The sequence below is a fragment of the Rhinolophus sinicus genome, chromosome 2, assembly GCF_057876585.1.
Source record: "Rhinolophus sinicus isolate RSI-liver-muscle chromosome 2, RSI-T2T, whole genome shotgun sequence".
NCBI lineage: Eukaryota > Metazoa > Chordata > Mammalia > Chiroptera > Rhinolophidae > Rhinolophus > Rhinolophus sinicus.
The window spans coordinates 14626400-14646101 of NC_142502.1; the positions used below are offsets into that span (position 1 = coordinate 14626400).

Here is a 19702-nt window from a genome sequence, read left to right on the forward strand (position 1 = left end):
ATCATCCCGCATAAACCCCTGTTGCATATCAACTTACAGGTTTTGATTGCTGAAGTAATAAGTAGCACCACAACCTCTATTTCACAGAAATGAAATAAATGCACAGAAAGAAAAACCTGATGATTATCAGAGAGCAATAGTACTGCCACATTGAGCTATAAAAGAGATTCCTAGCAGTTCATTGATCGGACTGACAGCTCCCTGAACAAACGCTAAGACAGAAGCCCTCAAGCTCACATTAAATGCATTTGCTGTCCACCATCCCAATACGATGGAGGTGTTCCTATGTGATCCTAAGATTTGAAAAACATACAAAATTGGAGAGAAAATTAGAAAAAGCTCCTCCCTAGGCTGGCTAACTGGTCCCAATACCCTCACCCTCGATTTCTACAATTGTCCACTAGGCTATCACTACAGATCCTCCAAATTCAAGTAATAACCAAAACATAATTACTCCTTTCCTTCTTGCATTGCATAGAAACATCCTTTTGCTACCCTTCAATCAGCTCTACTGTAATATCAGCTACATCAGAAATGCCATTTACTTAAGGGGAAAGGTTAAAACACCATTCTTACTAATCAATCACTAATACATTAGGGTGGTGACTTACAATCACACTGCTGTGTTTTGAAGGATCCCACTCAGGAAAGATTTACACGTCACGAGTTGACAGTATAGAATATGAGACAAAATGGGAAAACACAAGTCCTTTGCTTATCAGTCAGGAAACCACACAGGATGACATGAACCCAAAGTATATGACAGAAAGTAACACACCAAAAACAGTATCACTTCTGTGAAACTGCCAGATTCTTCAAAGTCAACTCTTCAATTTGAATAATTCAAGAACATTATTATTGGTGAATTCTGGCATTTTGTGTATTTAATATAGTATAATGGAGAAGCATTACATGGAACCAGATTCAACCAGCACGTGCCAAGCTTTATGCGATGGGCTTTCATACGTGCCTTGACTTCTGCACTTACTAACTAGGTACCATAGGCAAATTACATCGCCTTTGTATGTGCTGAAGTCCCTAATTTGAAACAAAGAGTGTCAACCTCATAGCTTTGTTATGAAGATGAAATGAGTTAATACACGTGATGTGATTAGATTGGTACCTGGTATGTGCTTAGTAATTATTTAGCCATTATTAGTGTTGTTGTAATTATCACTAACATTATGACCTTTGTGAAAATCCTTACTAAAACCCAGGGAGGTAGTTATTACTTCCATTTTATAAAGGAGGAATTGGTGGTTCAGAGAGCTTAAGGAAATTGCTTGAAGTCACACACATTTAGTGCTGGCACTGGCATAACACTCGTGATTCAAAGTCCAGTCTTCTTTCCACCACCCACCCTACCTACGCAACGACGCTATAAATAAACGTTATCTGAATCAGCAATGATGTATTTCTTACATTTCTCACATCAAAGTGGTATCATAATTGTACATAAAATTCTTTTGATAAAAAAATAGCCCTGCCAGAGAAGGCTGCTTCAAAAAGAACAGCATTAACTATTAGGCATTTAGTTGAGATAGAACAAAATCCTTTAATGTCCTGAAAGTCTTAGTGAGTGGAGTAGCTTTGCAAGACTGGCAGGATGGAGAAAGAAAGAGCACAGGATTAAGTGCCAGAAATTCAAGTTGATTCCTGGCTTCTTTGCTCACTCCTGTGAGGTCTCAGAGAAGTCACCCAAACTCTCTCCTTCAAGTGATGATTCTGAGAATTAAATAAGATAACGCTCATTACCACAATGCGAACTATAGAGCTCTGGGGAAATATAAGCTATTATTTTTATCATCACAATCCAGGTGCCGATAAAATTGGTTTCTTATGAACATGATAAGCTCAAAGGTACAACTATCCAAACTTTTCTGAAATGATCCTTTAATAGACAAATGAACTTGACTGAAATTCCTCAGCATTTTATAGCATTTCATTCCTAGAAACTGTGAGCTAAACAAAGAACAGAGATGTTCACTTGTAAACACCTGTGCCTTTTCCTTCTTTCTTCCTCTGAAACTCTGAAGAACATTCAAATATTACATCTTTTTATCTCTTAAGCCTCCTTATAGAAACCAGATGGGGAATCTTTTGTTCCAGGGGGACATGACCCATTATTTTTATTTACCTGCATGGCTGTTAGTGAGTGTAAATATTTTGCTCCCTAGATACTGCAAAAATTGGGGAGAATGGGGCTTATTTCAGTGAGAAAATGAAAATGACTTTCTACTGCTGCCTACCTGCAGAGCCAATCAGAAGAGAAAACAGCACGTCCAAACTTCCCCACCTAAATAACCCAAACATGAACTTCTCCATCTAGGAGAAGAACTGAAGAAAAAGGGAATGAAAAGTAAGTAAATGACAGGTCTACACCTCCCAGTCCAGATTTACTCTTGGCAGCAATCCTCCCCGCCCCCCACATCACATGTTAACTCATCAGCATCATCCAACACCTTTCTTGACTACAATCCTATTATTCTTGTCTAACCCTTCACAACAATTTAATATGATTCTCCAAATAAATAATTGCTTAACTCTTACATTAATTCCCCCAACTAACTATGAGTAAAGAAGCTCTAGTTCCCCCACCCGCAAAAAAACACTAAATGGTGAGGTCTCCTGCCTACTTCCCATTCTTACTTTCAGAAAGCCTGAAATCAGAATATCAAACCTCTGGCAGGAGTTTAGAGTGTCTAACTCTTAAAAATAATAATAATAAAAATCTCTCCAGAAAAAAAAAAAAGATGTCCAAATAACAACATTCTGAGTGGTCTCCTTGCTCCATACACACATATGATGAAAACAAAAACAATCTAGTTCATAACCCGGTCACTCTATAGTGAGACCCATTAATGGACAAACTGTGCTCAACACACAGATTTCAATCGTTTATGGTTCCTAACACTCAAACATGGGTACACTGCCCCAAATCAGCAAAGACAGATGAAAATAGGCAAAAAAGGTAGGATTCAGAGAAAACAGAACAATCAAGAGCGCAGAATGATCTTAAAAATAAAAACAAAGAAAATAAAACATTTGATTCATATCCTCAACGAGAAAAAAATTGCATCAATGAAATAAGATATACTAAAAGAAAATAGTGAACAGAGATCAAAAAAAGGACTCTTGCACTTTAACAAGAAAAGACTTATTAAAAATAAGGTAGCTGAAAATTTTATATCTCAGTAAAAAGGCTAGAAAATAAAGTCAGAAATCTTTCAGAAAGGAGAACAAAAGATCAAGGAGAAGAAAAACAAAAGGGAAAAGATAAGAAATTAGAGGCTCCATCCAGAAGATATAACATCTAAATAACAGCACGGACAGAAATATAGAATACTGAGGGAGAAATTAATAAAAATAATAAATAATAAAAGACAATTTTGACATAACTCTTACGACTAATAGAGCTTGCAAAGTACCCAGCATCTGAACAGAAAAGGAGCCACACTAGAGCATATCATTGTAAAATTCAAAAATGGAGATAATCCTAAAAGTTAACTGAAGAGAAGAAAAATAAGGATGATCAGATTTCTTAACAATAGAACTAATACAACAATAGAGCAACACCATTAAAATTGAGTTTTAATAACAAATTTTATCCTAGAAGTCTACATTATCCCAACTATATTGATCAAGATATATTTTTATATATGCAAGAATTCAAAAAATTTACCTTCTGTGCATCCTTTCCCCAAAATCTACTGGATGATATGCTCCTACTAAGATGAGGAAGACTGAGATTGAAGAAAGAAAGCACCTAACAGAGGACAACAGTAGACAGAAACCTCAGGACAGTAGCTACTCAGTAGATCCAGAGAATAACTTCTCCAGATTGTTGCATAGGGGCTCCAGGAGGAAAATCTGGGGTGGGGGCATGGTAATGATGTGTTTGAGCATACAGAAAACATATTATTACATGCTTGATGAAGATATTGACGAGTTCAACTATAAATTTCTGTTGTTTAAGCCAAAATAAAAAAGCAATAGGTAGGAGACAAAACAAAGACAAAGTAGTTATCAACTCCAGGAAAAACAAAGGGCTATACAAGAAAGGAGCCATGGTCATATTTTACTATTTGGTTTAGCAGTGAAAAACATTTCTTTAAATCATAAATTATCATACTTGACTACTGATTTAATAAAAAGTGTTAAATAACTTTATTAAGGGGATGAAGGGAAATGAATTGTGTAGAGAGTAAGAGAGCTCATATTTCCCCTTAAGTCAATAAACAAAACAAAAAAAGTAAGTAAATACATATTTAGGAATGAAAAAGTAGCAGGGAAAAAGCTAAAAGTGTTATTGTATTAAAAAATCATAAATACAATATATAAATATAAAAATATATACCTCTAGAGAGGGAAACTGAGGGTTGGAAAAGTCAGTTATTTTTTCTTTATAGTGTAATCATATTTTTGGTTTTCAAAACTATAAATATGTATTATATTGATTAAAATATGTATATTTTAATAACTAAAATTAAATTAAAATTTCTATGACTGCAAGATGTAATTAATATAAAGAAAAACTAGAGACTGTAAGAATAAAGCTTAGATAAGTAACTGGCCTCAAACCAAATGATCTTAAAAGACCCTAGTCATTTAAATCTTACACACTTGGAAAAGTATGCTTTCCTGTCACTTTGTAATTATACCACTTCAAAAAACAGAAGTCCTACCACCATTGCTTTGAGATTGCAAACAGACTCCAAAACATCTGATGAATCTTCTAAGTTCTCTGACTTATCAGAGGAACAAAGTGAAAGCACTTCTTTTACCAATATTTTCATTAATAGATCATATCCTACATTGTACTTTTGGTCATTAGAGTATACAAGGACATTAGATGTGTTGGTCTAATTAAAATAATAACCATTGCTTTTTACATTAATATTTCTACACTTGATAAATATCAAAACAAAGCACAAAATTTCTTCTTCCAACAGAGGCAACTATTTAATTGTGAACAACAGAACTGGCTTTAAGTTTCTTAAAAATATATACATATAAACTAATAGAATGTATTTTCCTGTTATAAATCTAAACTTCTACCCAAATGATCCCAAAACTTCTCACAATTATCTTTGAAGTTTGGCTTTTATATAAAAGCAAGCAACACACGAGATCTCATGAGTTTTACGTTTTCCTAAACCAGACATATTTAAGCTTACAATTAAGGAAGTTAGTACTAGTCAAACATACTCGCTTCACTTATGGATAATAATTGCTACTTAGTATTTACATAATCAAACCCACTTATTGTGGGTTAGCTTTAAAAATACATAACTTGATTTAATAAAATCCAGTTGAAACATGGCATTTAGGAAACATGATTTGTTTACCTCTGTTGGTTTGTAGCAGTCTACAAGAGCTTCCTAGAATGAAATACACAGAAAGTAAGTTTCATTATTTTAAAATTCAACGTCATTTTAAAAATGAAACTAAAAATTATTTCATCTTTATAGTATGATTCTAAACATGGTAAATCAACATTTCATACTGACTGTCTAGCGTCACACTTTGGTTTAGCACCCGTTAGTCATCTAAAGATATAAAAAGCTGTGCCCTTCATATGCAGGAATGCCCTGCACGCTCCAGAATACACACACACACACACACACACACACACACACACACACACACGCGTGCAGACACACCCCTTTCCTTTGGGGTCCCAACTTGGTTAACAATAAACTGGATATACTTAAGTTGAGACAGCCTGTGAGAGATGACAGTTACACTGGGCAGTGATGGACTGGCTGTGAGTCAACCCCAGAGCAGCTTGTCACATCTCTGCAGGCTTCAGTGTCCTCACCTGGGAACCGAAGGGGGTGACCTGATGGCAGCTAATGCTCCTTTCAAGTTCTCAATTTTAAGAAAACATTTTTGTCATTTCACTCTGTATAGAACTGATGCCTGCTTTTTTTTTTTTAACTTTTATTTCCCAATTAAATTTACCAACAAGAAATAATCATTAAACAGACTGTTCACCACTCCAGAGATGCTAGTAATTATTAATACATTAAACATATTAATACATTCAAATGTGCCCTTTAATTATGTGCCCTCTAGTGATCATTTGTCACCGGTGATAACCAACAGCCATTAACAGTAATTATCAGTGAACATTAAGAACATTGGCAGGTCAAAGGTTAGTTGGTTTTAGAAACTTTCTAATACAGATTTTTAAATGATAGATTTGACCTCCCCTGGGAAGGGAAATGAATATTGCATTACTCTGGACTAAGGAAACATAAGACATTTCAACATCCATAGTTATACTAGAATAATATCAGGTGAGCAAACTCCAATAAAAGACATTTTATTAAACAGAATTATGTTGTAAACCATCTTATCTAGAAATTAATTTCAAGAATGATACAATCCACAACTGCAAGACCAGAGTCCTGGGTTTAGACACTCCGGTTCCAGCTCAGCCCCTCTCCTCACACAACTGTAGGACACCACTTCCTTCCCTGGCAAATGGATCTCTGGAGGCAGAACCAGCTTTCCCTCCCAGGAAGATGAGGCGCAGATCTGAAAGCTGCTTCGAGAACTGGCTGTAGTCAAGACCTGCTTTATCACCAGAGATGAACGTCATGGGGGTGAACGCTTAGCATCCCACTGCTTTCCTCTCTGCAAGCTGCCATGCCCACGTGCTGTGCCAACATCTCCACAGGGCAGAACTGGTGCATGCCAAGCTCTGGAAGCCCAAGTGGATTCTAGCATCTATGACCAGAAGGTTCTAGATTTTGAAAGCTGCTTACCCGTAATTTTAAAGCTCTCTCTTCTTCACTGTCTGCATCAAGAAGATCGTCAATGTCAATTTCTACATCTGGCATTTCTTCTTCCTGGAGGACAAATGTGAAGGCATTCTATTTAGTGAGAAACTGCATTGCACCAAACCAACTTTGCTGAGTTAACTAAATGACTAGCTCATCAATTAAGGGGGAAAGCAAGACTCGGAGGAAGTGGAGGGAAAGGAGAAGGAAGGGGAAATAGGAGAGAGAGACAGGAGAAAAGGAGTAAAGGAAAACAAGCAAAAGAAAGAAGAGAAGAGAGGGGGAAGGAGGGGAAAGAAGGAGGGAGAGAATAGAGGACAGAGGGGGAAAAAGGGAGGGAGGGAGGGGGAAGAGGAGATTTAAGAGTCACAAGCAATACAAAGTAATATACGTATTTCAAAACTGACAAGTTTCTACTTCTTGGCAGAAAAGTGCGATTGTGAGTAGACAATGGAGATAGGCAAATTATAGAAAGAGGGGTAAGAGGTGTGGTTTCCTACCCAGCATCTAACTTCTCTTGGTGACTACTGCGTCTTTGATCTTTCGTGAGGGTTAGGCAACTCCTTTTATGGTTCTGGGTGGGATAAACCTGATTCTACCACAGGTTTCTGAGGCAGGGATCGTGGGTGAGCCTCGCCTGAGCGCCAGCCCGTTACTGACTCAAGAGAGGACTCGTGCCCCCACTGAGACGAGTGGGGCTCTGGGAAAAGAAGTTCTTTCAACAGAAGCATCCTCCTCATTCCACTGAGGAAGCTCTTAGCCTGGAAATGCCCTGACCTTGAAGGGAATGAGTCTGACTCCACAATTGGCAGAGTAGGAAAAATAAGAAAAGAGGGTTCTGGATAACGTCACTGAATCGCCGAGTCAAACCACCTAGAAAGCCGTATACCCTCAAGTAAATCCCTGCTATTATTTCAGCCAGTGTGATTGGAGTTTAATACTCCCAAAACCAAAGACATACAATCCAGAAAAGAGGGTAAGGAAGTCCAGCTGGAATGTGGTGACAGACCTCACTAACTTGGAACCTGTACTTCCAACCCAAAGTAGGTCTTTGCTACTTTTCATTTCTTCTGTTATCTGATTTTCTGCATACCTATGAGAACACTGAAATCAAATCACATTTAAGAGAGGCTGTAATTTTGCATTTCACCTTCCCATTAGGAGTCACCTGTACCCCAACTCCTCCCAACCACAGGGATGGGTGAGGAGCGCCCCAGAAGAGAGAAGGAGACACCTGTGTGGGGGACACCTGTGTGTGCACCTGGGCCTAGCCGGTCTGTGTCACCTGCATCATCTGGTCAGCAGAGGCAAGGCTCACTTTCTGAGTCTTTCTAGTAAAATGCATTTGCTAATAGTTTTCAATCATTTTTTTTCCTATTCCAACACAAAAGAGGACCCAAGTGTTTTAAGGAAACTGAGAAATATGATACACTATTGTGAAATAAGAAGAAATACACACACACATACACACACACACACACACAACCAGGGGTGCCAAAAAAATGTACACAAGTGGACACGTTGGTCAACGTTGCTCAAGCAGTAGTTCCCCATAATCAGAAGTGTTTGGACGCTGATGGGAATCACTTTGAGCCCCTCTTGTAATTGCAGAAGTCAAATGTGACTTGTATTCATCTTTTGTTATTGGTATATATTGAGCATTACAATTTTAATAGTTTTTTCCTTTCTTCAAATGCGTAAACATTTTTTTGGCACCATGTGTGGTGTGTGTGTGTGTGTGTGTATCTGCCCCTGGTTCCTGGCACAGTGCTCCTAAAACCCTTGTATACAGAGGTGCTAGGAGAATTTTTTATTCTAATAATTAGTCTTTGACTTCGGTTCCTGACACAGAGATCCTAAATCCTTTGGAATTTCTTGGGTGATAAGAGCATCTTTTGTTTAATGAGGAGACTCTTGGTGGGCTCCTGGATGGGGGCTGGTCATAAGAAAGTCCAAGCCATAAATAGGAGCTTGGAACTTTCTACCCCAACCTCCATCCTCCTGGAAGGGGAGGGGGCTGGAAATGGAGTTACTAATCAATCATGCCTATGTGATGAAGCCTCCATAAAAATCCCAATAGAATGAGGTTCAGGGAGCTTCCATGTTGGTGAACACACCCATGTACCGAGAGGCAGGTGCACCCACCTGCACAGGGACAGAAGCTCCTGTGCGGGGACGCTACTGGATCCCACCCTCTGTACCTCTTCAGCTGGCTATTCGCCTTTCTTATGTCCTTTGTAGTAAACGTTAAGTACTTCCCGCCATTCTGAATCTGTAGAGGGGGTCTGGGAAGCCCGATTTAGAGCCAGTAGATCAGAAGTACAGGCAGCAATCTGGGACTTGAGGTTGGCACCTGAAGTGGGGGCAATCTCATGGGACAGAGCCTTTAACTTGTGGGACCCAACGGTATCTCCGGGTAGAATTCAGATGAATTACAGGACACCTAGGTGTCTAGGAGAATTGCTTGATTTGTGGGACACCCACACATCTGGTATCAGAAGTGTTGTGAATGTGGAAATAGTGTGAGAGTAAAGGAGAAACATAAAGGAGTGTGGTTTCCTACCCAACTACCCTTAGTAACACTAGCTCCTGAAGTCAGGCCCTCAGTGGGCAATGGACAGTTCCAGAAATAACCCTCTAGTGAACCCCGAGTGATTCATTTCTGTTCCTATGGTGAATTCCTGTTTCGATCCTTTGATCGGGTGTTCAGTAGGATAATCAATGTGTCTTTGGCCTCATCTGCAAAGTTCCACCCAATAGAAGAGAGGTTTTGTATTCATCAACTTTTATATTTATATTTAATTGTCATTTACCCATTAGCAAAGCCAACAATACAAATAGGAAGTGTAAATGTTGAGAATAATGCTGACGAGTGACCATTCAGTGGCTAGGGGTCCAGAGCAGGCAGCCTTCAATCAGAGGCCAGCTCTGCCACCAATTGCTGGTGGCAACTGGGCAAGTGCCTTTACCTCTCTGGCCTCGGTTTCCCCACCCCCAAAAATGGGAAAGTAAATAACAACTACCTCACAACATTGATGTATGGGTTAAATTAGCTAATTGATATCAAATTCTTAAAATAATAGTACCTGGCATACAGCTAAGACTTCTTGATTACTGATTATTGTTTCTTAACTATTGTAAGAGACACAGTCCATATTGGAAAAGCTCAGATAAAACAGAAATAACATTGAACGTAGAGGGCAATTCTAACATCCTTAGTCTTATTAAGGTTAAAATCTCTTTTAAAGAAATTAATAATAATATAATACCAACAAGAGATGAGAAAAAGCATGTCTCCTTAGAAAATTCTAATGACCTTGAAACTGGGAATGACGCTTCTTGCTAGAGAGTAGTGATACAGCTCAAATTAAAACATCATCCCCTAGCTTCCCAGGATGTCAGAGAGCAGTACAGGGGTGTGACTGTGTATATAGCTATGAGACTATTTGACGGTACCTGCCAGGCCCTGGAGACTCAATCCACATGAGTCAGTGAACACAGGTGGTATATACCGCCCTCCTCTCAGAGGCGGCTGGGCTGCTGTCCTGCACTAGAATCCATCAGTCCCACACCTCTTCAAACCAGTCTGACTCTCAGACTGGTACAGAGTCACTATTTCAAATGAGATGCCGTTATTAACCCCCTGTGGGCAGAGCAGGGAGGTGGGTACAGATGTGGCTTCCAAGGGGGTGAAGGATGGCAGACGATGCCGGGAGGGTCCCAAGGCTCCACTCTGTTGTCAGGACACTGGGAAAGACCTCCCTGGATGTGCGTGCTGCTTCCCTCCCTCCATGGGACCCACCTCCCTGGCCACCCCATTCCCCTCCCCCACACTCCCTGTGCCCAACGTCCTCTTTGTGTGTATATGTGAAACCTCCACTGAAAGGAAGACTGGGGGAGAAAGGGCATCATTGAGGGAGTCACAGATAGACAGTGGTACAGCTGTCAAGGATTTGTCAGACTTCTCATAGTCAAAGAGCCGGTGGGGACTGAAACACCATCCAAGAAACTAACCAGATTACAAGACCACAGGTGGAAATCACCCTCCCTGGCCACGAATGTGGAAGCCGTGAGGGTGGGGCCTGGGGAGCCACGCCCCTGACAGTGCGCATGCGTGCAGGCTAGCAAATGTGGCCCCGAATTAAGTCAGCTCCCTCTCCACGGCGTGGGCATGGTGTGACTTTAACAACCACCCCACAGGGACAAAATACTCACAGCCAGTAAAAGTAAAAGAGATAAATCCACAAGTTTCTATGTCAGTAGCCATTTATTCCCCAATTCTCCCCATATCAGTCATGTGGGTTCGCCATCATATTTGATTTGAGCACAAGGGATATATATTTATAGGAAGGTTTAATGAAATCAAGCAGAGGAAGCAGGATATAGAACCTAGTCAAGGACTCACAACTAAGGAGAACTCAGTGTCTGCTCTTCTTAAAAGAAAAAAAGAAGAAAGCACAGGAAGTGGGTTTTTTTGCAAACATTATTTAGCTTTGACGCCCTGCCAAATTTGGTCAACCAAGCTTTTACTGGTGCAGCAGCAAGGTTGAGTCCCACTCACGTAGCAGGCACGCGCAGTTAGGTGGCCTCTCATTAAGATCGCACACAGCTCTTCCTCAGGCCCTGCAGTTGACCCGTTTTCCCCAGCCCTCGAGGTCTGAGCTGTCCAACATGGTAGCCACATATGGTATTTAAATTTGAATTCACTAAAATGAAATATAATTAAGAATTCAGTGCCTTAGTCACTTTAGCCACATTTCAGTGACCGATTGCTACACATGGCGGGAGGCTACTGCACTGGATGGCACAATACAGAACCTTCCATTCCATCAGATGGGACAGGCCTAGAGCCCACTCGCTCTCTGGACCACAGGTCAGCAAGCAAGCTCCCTCCCCTCTGAGAGGTGTGTGACAGAGTAAAGAAAATGCATCACAAGGGCACCCTCATTACCGGGCATGTAGCTGGGAAACCCCGGGCTTGGTTTTCCCCGTGGGAAAACTGGTACAAACTCTTCTCTGACTAATTACAATAACCATTAAGCATCGGCACTTTCCACCAATCCATGTGGCTTCTCATTGCCGCCACCCTTGTCTCTCAGAGGCAAGGAGGCGTCTGAGCCTAGGGTGCACACTGAGCGTGCAGCAGGGGTGTGTTCTGAAGGCCCATGATGCCAAAACCAAAGCGGGGGTGAGAAGGACACAGAGACCTGGGCCTGGAGGAACCTGTGGGACCGTCCAGGAAGGAAAGACTGAACTAGTATAGAATACAGCATCCGGGTAATCTGGTAGTTAGTATTTTTAATGAGGAGTGAAAACAGTCTAAATGCAATTGACATTCTCTTTAGCTCTATCTGCTGCATAAGGCAGGGGCAGTAAATAACCTTAGTGACGGATGAAATCACTTACAAGGCAGTAAGTACCCCCATAGCCCACTCTGGTGTACAAGAGTTCAGTGTGTCTGGGGACTTCCGCACATTAAAAACAGATCCCCAGGCAGTGGTTCTGGTGACAGCAAGTGAACAGTCTCTTTGGAGTCACTGAGGTAAGACACCAGCGAACACCGTGCCACACTGAGTCAGAGGTCCACCTTTTGGTGCCCATAGAATAAGGCCTGTGATCATTTTTTGCATTTTTCTGGTTATACATCTACTGAGTACATTATGTGCAAGGCACTGTGTGTCAGACGCTGTGAGGCCCAGCCCTGGAGGGACTGAAAGTCTAAGCTCAGAACAAAACAACATACAATGGCACCAAAAGACAATGACAAACTCCAAGTGCCTTAGTAGTTAAGGAGAGGAAAACGTCTAACTGGGGTTGGCTGGCGGCGGAGGTTGTGGGGGTCACAGAGGAGAGGGCATGTCAGCTGGGCTTGTGGAGTGGCAGGATCTAGATAGGTTTAGAGGCGGAGGGAGAACACCCACAAGAGACAAAATGGTACACAAAAGAAGGCAACAGTACAAGATGTGTTCTAAACACACGGTGTAGAAAGGTCCCTGGCCTTAAGTCAGACAACTCTGTGGTGCAAATCTGAGTGCTGCAAATCTGTGCTGCAAATCTCTGTGCTGCAAATCTGAGCTATGGAGGCCACACGGGTAACAGAAATGAGAGCTGAGGTAGGGTGGGGTGCTCTAAGGAGTAGTGGGGAGTGTGGCAAACTGGAGAAGATATGCCCCAAGGAAAGGCAGCAAAGAACACTCTATTCCCACCTATTGGAACCTGTTTGAAACATGTGCTCAGTGTGGCCAGATTTTCCAAGTTTTCAGGGAGAGTTGAAAATACAGATCTTTAATGTGAAACTATCCCGATTTTTTTTTAACTTGGTTAACAATTCCCTAAAATATTGTGAAGAACAAATAAAATCCATCACCCTGCAGGCTGCCAGTTTCCTCTCATCCTGCAGAGACTGCAGCCACTGAGGCCTCCAGGGCAAGGGTAGGTAATGCCAGAAGGGTGAGCCGGCGCAGGTGTAGAGGCCAGGCAAGGGGAGGAAGTGAGTGCCCGCTGACAGGCACTTTGCTCATCCAGCTGTGAGGTAACAGGGCTGGAATGCAAGTGGTGGCAAGAACAAAAGGAACATTTCAAACAGTGATAAATAGGAAGGGAAAACCAGATGGAACTCGGAGGTGAACTGGGTATTGGATGACAGAGAAGGAAAAAGTAGAGAAGGTCTAGGTTTGGAGCCCGAGAGCTTTTAGACAAAGATGACACAGTAGGAGTACACCTGGGACGTTGAAGACATCTCACGAGTTAAGCCATCTCCAGCACCCCTAAACTTCAGAGCTGTCACGGCTCAGAGACACACTGCAGTGCTGAGTGACAGACACACAGACCCTGCAGACAGAACCTGCAGCCTGCAGCTGGACCTGTAACAGCCAGGACCTCACAACATGCTCAGGCGACAGGCTGCAGTAATGCAACTGAGGCAGGTTCCCAAAACACTGTCAGCCTGTGGTGAAAACATATCACACACACACACACACACGTATGCACGCACGCACGCACACTCAACACATACCACATGCACACACGCTTCTAACTAGCCTGAAAATTTACACCATGAACCCTGTCAAGTGTGGTGTCAGCTTTTAAAATATACACACACTCACCTCTCTCTACAACAGTGAAGGGAGCAGGAATACTTAAGCTAAAACAGCTTGAAAATGGATTATGGTTTTTAAGCTCTATGACAGAGAGCTTAACAGCTCCCTAAAAGTGACAGTGGCTCACAGCACAGTCTCCATCTCAAAATAGGAATGTAAAGTACCCTGGGATTAGAGTACTATGAATGTGATGGCAGCTGAGGGACACCCTGGGGCAGCCAGAGGATAGGGAGTGGGGAACGGCCTATTATGACAGCCAACACTTCTGAGAGCTCACCTTTCTGTAAGTCTACAGGGGAAACCAGCATAGGCAGAAGCTAAAAAGAATAGAGACAAACTGAATCCCGAGAATTATGTGAGTTTTCTGTGAGAATATTTACATTTCATGTTTTCATTTTTAATGGCAATCCAAAAAAAATTTATCGAATGGAAGCCTGTTGAGTCTAAGAATCGTCTGAATGACCATCCTATAACCAAGTCGGCTGTGTTTACACTTTGGCATCAAGCAGAATTACGTTAATTGTCATGAGCTAATGAGAAAAAGGCCAAAGGGCAGATTTAACACATAAATGACTTATCCACACCAAGTATAGCCAGAAGGAGCACCAAAGGACACTGAGCTGTAGCACTCTGTACCTAACTCCTAACACAAAAAGAACAACGTCAGCCATCATGGTAAATTCATGTTGTACCGTTGAGTCCCGTTGGCTGGGTATTTATGTTTAATTTGCAATTTCGATTTGACTTTATAATTGGAAGAACCATAAGCAGAAGGAGTTTATACTTAGTTTTGAGTGGTACATAGTTAAATGTTATAGTATTAAATATTTAAATCAGCCCTGGAATCTACAAAACATTTTTCCCACTTAAAAAGGAGCCTAGCTTACCTACAGCACATTACCATGGGATATCAGAACATCGGAGATGAAAGGGAGATCCGGGAAGCTTTCAGAAGGAAAACAAGTCACACACAGAAGGACAGAGAATCAGTGTCCTCAGGCTTCCCAATAGCAATGCTGCCCCTAGAAGCCAAGGGACAACGATTCCAAAATCCTGAGAGAACACGATTTCCAACCTGGATGGCTTCATCCCCCAAACTGTCAACTAAGACAAAACCATAAACATTTTAAGACACATTAGTTCTTACGTCTTAATATATTTACCTCCCATTTCAGGAAGTACTGCTCTAGCAAAACAAAGACACAAACTAGGGAAGTCATCTAGAGCTGTGAATCATCGAGGCCGGATGGCATACACTAAAATCAGGAGTGAGGAGGGGAAGTTCAAGGCCAGGAGGTGAAGAACAAAGTGAATGGAAGCTGGGAGCTGGGAAGCTGAGTGGAAGGAATGAAGATGAGTTTATTTTATTCCGGGCATGGAGCCCAGCTCCTGAGGGCATACGTCTGCACAGGTGGCCAGGCCATTCAGAGGGGCTAGGGTAGGATGACCTCATCTCACACCTGAAACAGAACTAAAATGGGGTAAACAAGCATAGGTCATTCCGGTTTCAACACCCGTGGCAAATGAGGTGACCCCATGTTACTAGTATGTCCCCAACATACACTTCTTGTAAAAGTTCAGTATCCACCAATGGTGGAAGCTTACTCAGAGCCAAATGGCAAAATTTCCCAAACTTCTCCTCTAAAAAAATCAAAGTCCCTTGACCAAACTTGATCCTATGGTACAGTGAAGAGATGTTTGTTTGTTTGTTTGTTGTAATACTCATACATGACGACTTTTATTGCATCTTTAAAGTATCACAAATAATTCTGAGGAATCACTCAGATTGACGTTTTGGCATTTCTGTAGCTGGACGACTTAGATCTTATTCATTGGCCTGTTGAACTGTTCCTTTTTTAGAAACATAGACACTATCCCCAAATGTTTTGATGTCCTTGTTTTTAACTGTTGTGGCTTGTTGAATCAAAGCAGCTGAATTCGATATAAGTTCAATATCATTTCCTTCAAGAATTAACTCATCTTTCTGGGCTTGAGATACTGAACAAGCAACAGGTGACCTCATCTGAACCCTGTGGATGTATTTTTCACCCAAGAAATGTCGGATTTCAATAAGAGAACCATTCTCCTGAGTAACGACGTTGATAGGGAAGTGAGCATACACAGACTTCATGTTGTAATGGACGCCAGTGTAAGACCCTTAATCACGTTCTGGCCATGACTACTGTGGGGACAGAGCTGGGAGTGCAGTTTCCAGGCTCCTGGCCTCACGTGGAAAGGTGCTCACTCGGGTAGTAAATGGCCATCAACTGTGATTGGATGGCCATCAGCTATGGCTAGTCGGCCGTCAGCTGTAACCAGTGAGCCATTGGCCATTAATATAATTGCCATGGCTACGCTAGCAGAGAAATGGGGGCTACCAAGAAGGTGGTGGCTGAGCTAGCAAGCGAGACTGGTACAGGAAGACCCCTTGTTGGGGTGCTGGCGGATATTTGCTTCCTGTGTCTCCAACCCAGCCGCCAGTGAGACTATAGTGGTATGACTCCCCTATCTATGGCTCCGTGGGTGTTCCTTTTTGGCCTCACCATGTCCTGCTTTCTTATGAGGGAGCAGGACAGGAGACCCTGCATGACAACTACAGATAGTGCAAACAGTAGCCACTTCCTTTCTATTTCCCCACCATTTGTCAACCCAGAGCCTCTTCTTTTTCCTTCCAAGGAAACTGAGTTCTGCATCATGTGACTAAAGTCCCTCCACAGGGTGCCTCCGGGGCTTTCACAATAACTGTGCGTCCCTGCAGAGTGACGTCCACATTTTCTGGGATGTCCACCGTCTGATTACTGAGAATGGTCTTCATCCTCACAGGAGATGCAGCTAACAGTGGGATGTTTTAAATACCACCCACCAAGGCTGCTGTTCTTGCCACCAGGAGAGCAGGTCTGAACCTCTCTTGATCCCACACACCCCACAGCTAAGGTTCATTTCTGGATCACTCAGAGCATAAATACACATGACAGCTGCAGCAGAGAGAAAAGCCACAGGACATGTGCTATCCCCAGCACCCAGCGCCCAGCACCCAGCGCCCAGCACCCAGCGCCCAGCACCCAGCACCCAGCACCCAGACGGAGCGCCATCCTTCTCTTCCTGCTCAAGGAAACAAACTGCGATACAAGCGATCAAGACAAACTTTTTTTTTTTTAATACCCTAGAATACGTTTTAATTTTTTTGATAGTTCACTAGCTTTATTTGGTACTTTCACTCTTATCACTGAACAAATCACTTGTGACACAGCCTCGTGTCATAGCAGCTCAATAGAGAATTCTTGCCCTAACAATCAACAAAACAAATGCTGGCTCATAGACATAAAGACTCCCGTTATTGGTCATGTGAGAGTATTCTAGAACCAGGCACCTCTACATCAGGTTTTAAGAGCACTGGGCAAATCCATACAATATCGATTTCCTAAGTACCTACCATCCTCCAGGTACTTTCTGAATGTCAGGAATAAACAAACAACAATTGACAAAAATATTTGATCTCATGGAGATTAAACCCCGTTGGGGAAGACACACAACAAATACATTAGTATCATATCCTGTGTAGCACATGGTGATAAATAGCTTGAAGGAAAAATAAGCAGAAGAGAGGGAATAGGATGGCTGGAATTTGAAATAGGGTGGTCAGAGTAGTGACAGAAATATCTCAATAAAAGACTTGAGTTAGGTGAGAGCAAAAGCTGTGTCAATATCTGGGGGGAGAGCATCGGAGGGGGAACAGCAAGTGCCCAGGTGTGTCTGAGACGCTGCAAGGAGCCAGGGTCAGTAGAGTAGATGGGGGGCAGGGCCCCTGTAAAAACTCTAATTGGATCAAAGAGTCCCTGGGTTTTGAGCAAAAAGGGTGGTGTGATTTGATTTACCTTTTTTTTTTTATTTATTAAATTTATTGGGGTGACAATTGTTAGTAAAATTACATAGATTTCAGGTGTACAATTCTGTATTACATCATCTGTAAATCCCATTGTGTGTACCTTTTAGAAAGGATCACCCTGGATGCTTTGTGAGGAATGGGCTGTTGGTGGGGGGTTGGGCCTAAGCAGGACCACTTGGGAGATCACAGAAATGACCTGGTAAGAGAGGACACTGGCTTAGGCCAAGGCGGCAACATGAATATATTCTGTTCTTATTTGGGTCACTGCTAATCCAAACCTCAAAGAGCAAACAATATGTCTGCAGCTGCACCAGTTATGACGGTTGTCTGAGCGAGCGCATTTTGCAAGTTTCAGGTATCAAGAGCACACCTATTAAGCAGAGGCAGCTGGTGGGTGGGATGGTGGGTGTGAGCCGCTGGCAATGCCGACGCAGGGCTGAGGGAGGGCACTTGGCGAGAGTGTGCCCAGACGCAGACGTGAGGGGAAGTGAACTGGATGCTGAGTCAGGCAGGGAGGAGCAGCCTGGGCAGGAGAAGCCAAGCTGAGGGGGTGCTGTCCCAAGTCTGAACCCCATTTCCCTCCCCTGCCCTCCATGTAGGGTGTTCTTCCTCTGTAGGGCATCAGGCCTCCTCCACTGCTAAACATCTGCCTTTCTTAAAACCCGACATTTAGCAATTTGTTTTAACAAATTAATACCTCTGGAGAGAAAAATCATAGCCCTCCAGATACAGTTAAAAAAAACACCTCAGCGTCAGGGCAAAGATGGTGTTCTATGTCCCATCCTTACTCTCAATGGCTCACGAGGCCACTTCCTTCTGTGATAAAAGGACACTGCGTCTGGGTCAGCATGGAACAGAACAGGAACCCAGTGACCAAAACCTCCATATTCCCACACAGGCCCCCCGCTGACCCTGTTTCTCAGCACAAATGAGACCAGCAGGGGCCGGGTGGCAGCATTCCCAGGGCATGGAGTCCGCAGAGAGGCCCAGGTTTTAATATACCTCCTCTGCCACTTAACAACCTGTGTGAGCTGGAGCAAGACAACTCACCCTCCTCACCTTCTTTTCCCATGCCTATAAAACGGGGATGACTTGTCTAATTCTCAAGGCTGCATAAAAACCTACATGAAGGTGCCTGGGCGTGTAGCGCAAACCCAGCGACAGCAAATTCGTGACATGACCTCAGAGGGTGCTACGTTGACGGGATACATTTGATCAGTTGGTTCCTCTTTTTCAAAAAGTTCTATGTAAATGTCTCTTCTAAGAAATGTTTCACTCCAGATGCCTGGAAATTTCAAGTAAAGACTTAACACATTACCAACTTATTCAAAACCACAACGATGAAAAGGAAAAAAAGAAAGAAAGAAAGAAAATGTAAGAAAAAAATTCCCAGAGGCAGAACTGTCTGGAAACAGTAACACTTTGCTCTGCGTTTCTGCATGTGGTCACCAAATGTACACAGCTGCTCATCAGCAATGCCAAAGTGACAAGAGAGTCAGGAAGCTGTTCCTAATAAGGTATTTGAAAATCAGTGATGGCAGTTCATAAAGATGGCAGGTGCACCCTTCTTAGCCATGGCATAACTGAGGACGGTGAGGACGCCCTAAAAGCTCTGCCTACAGCAGACAGACGGCCAGCATCCTCATGCTGCTTTACAGCAGTGCCTCCCTCCGACCCCCAGCTCTCCCCAACGGTGCCTACATCACAACAAACACCATGCAGGTCCTGAGGAAGCTGGTGGAGACAAACATTGGGACGTACATCATAAAAAGACAGAAGGGACTAGAAGCTCAAAAATCTGGACAAGACAACTCAGCAATGAGTTCAAACTGGTACGGGGCTACAGGCAATGGATAAGCACACTGGGAAAGAATAAAGGAGTGCTCCAAAGGGAAGGGCTGGTGTCCCCCAAGGAGAACAATAGGCAA

General features: G+C 42.6%; 1 protein-coding gene across 1 annotated transcript in view; it reads right to left on the reverse strand.

Moving 5' to 3' along the window:
* The window catches only part of PPP1R14C (protein phosphatase 1 regulatory inhibitor subunit 14C), a 66345-nt gene that overhangs the window by 9857 nt on the left and 36786 nt on the right, over nt 1-19702 (reverse strand). The window contains exons 2-3 of the mRNA XM_019735404.3: nt 6774-6857; nt 5349-5381 (exon numbers count right to left, since the gene is read on the reverse strand). Coding sequence (XP_019590963.3) covers nt 5349-5381; nt 6774-6857 — 117 coding nt within the window. The remainder of the gene's footprint in view (nt 1-5348; nt 5382-6773; nt 6858-19702) is intronic.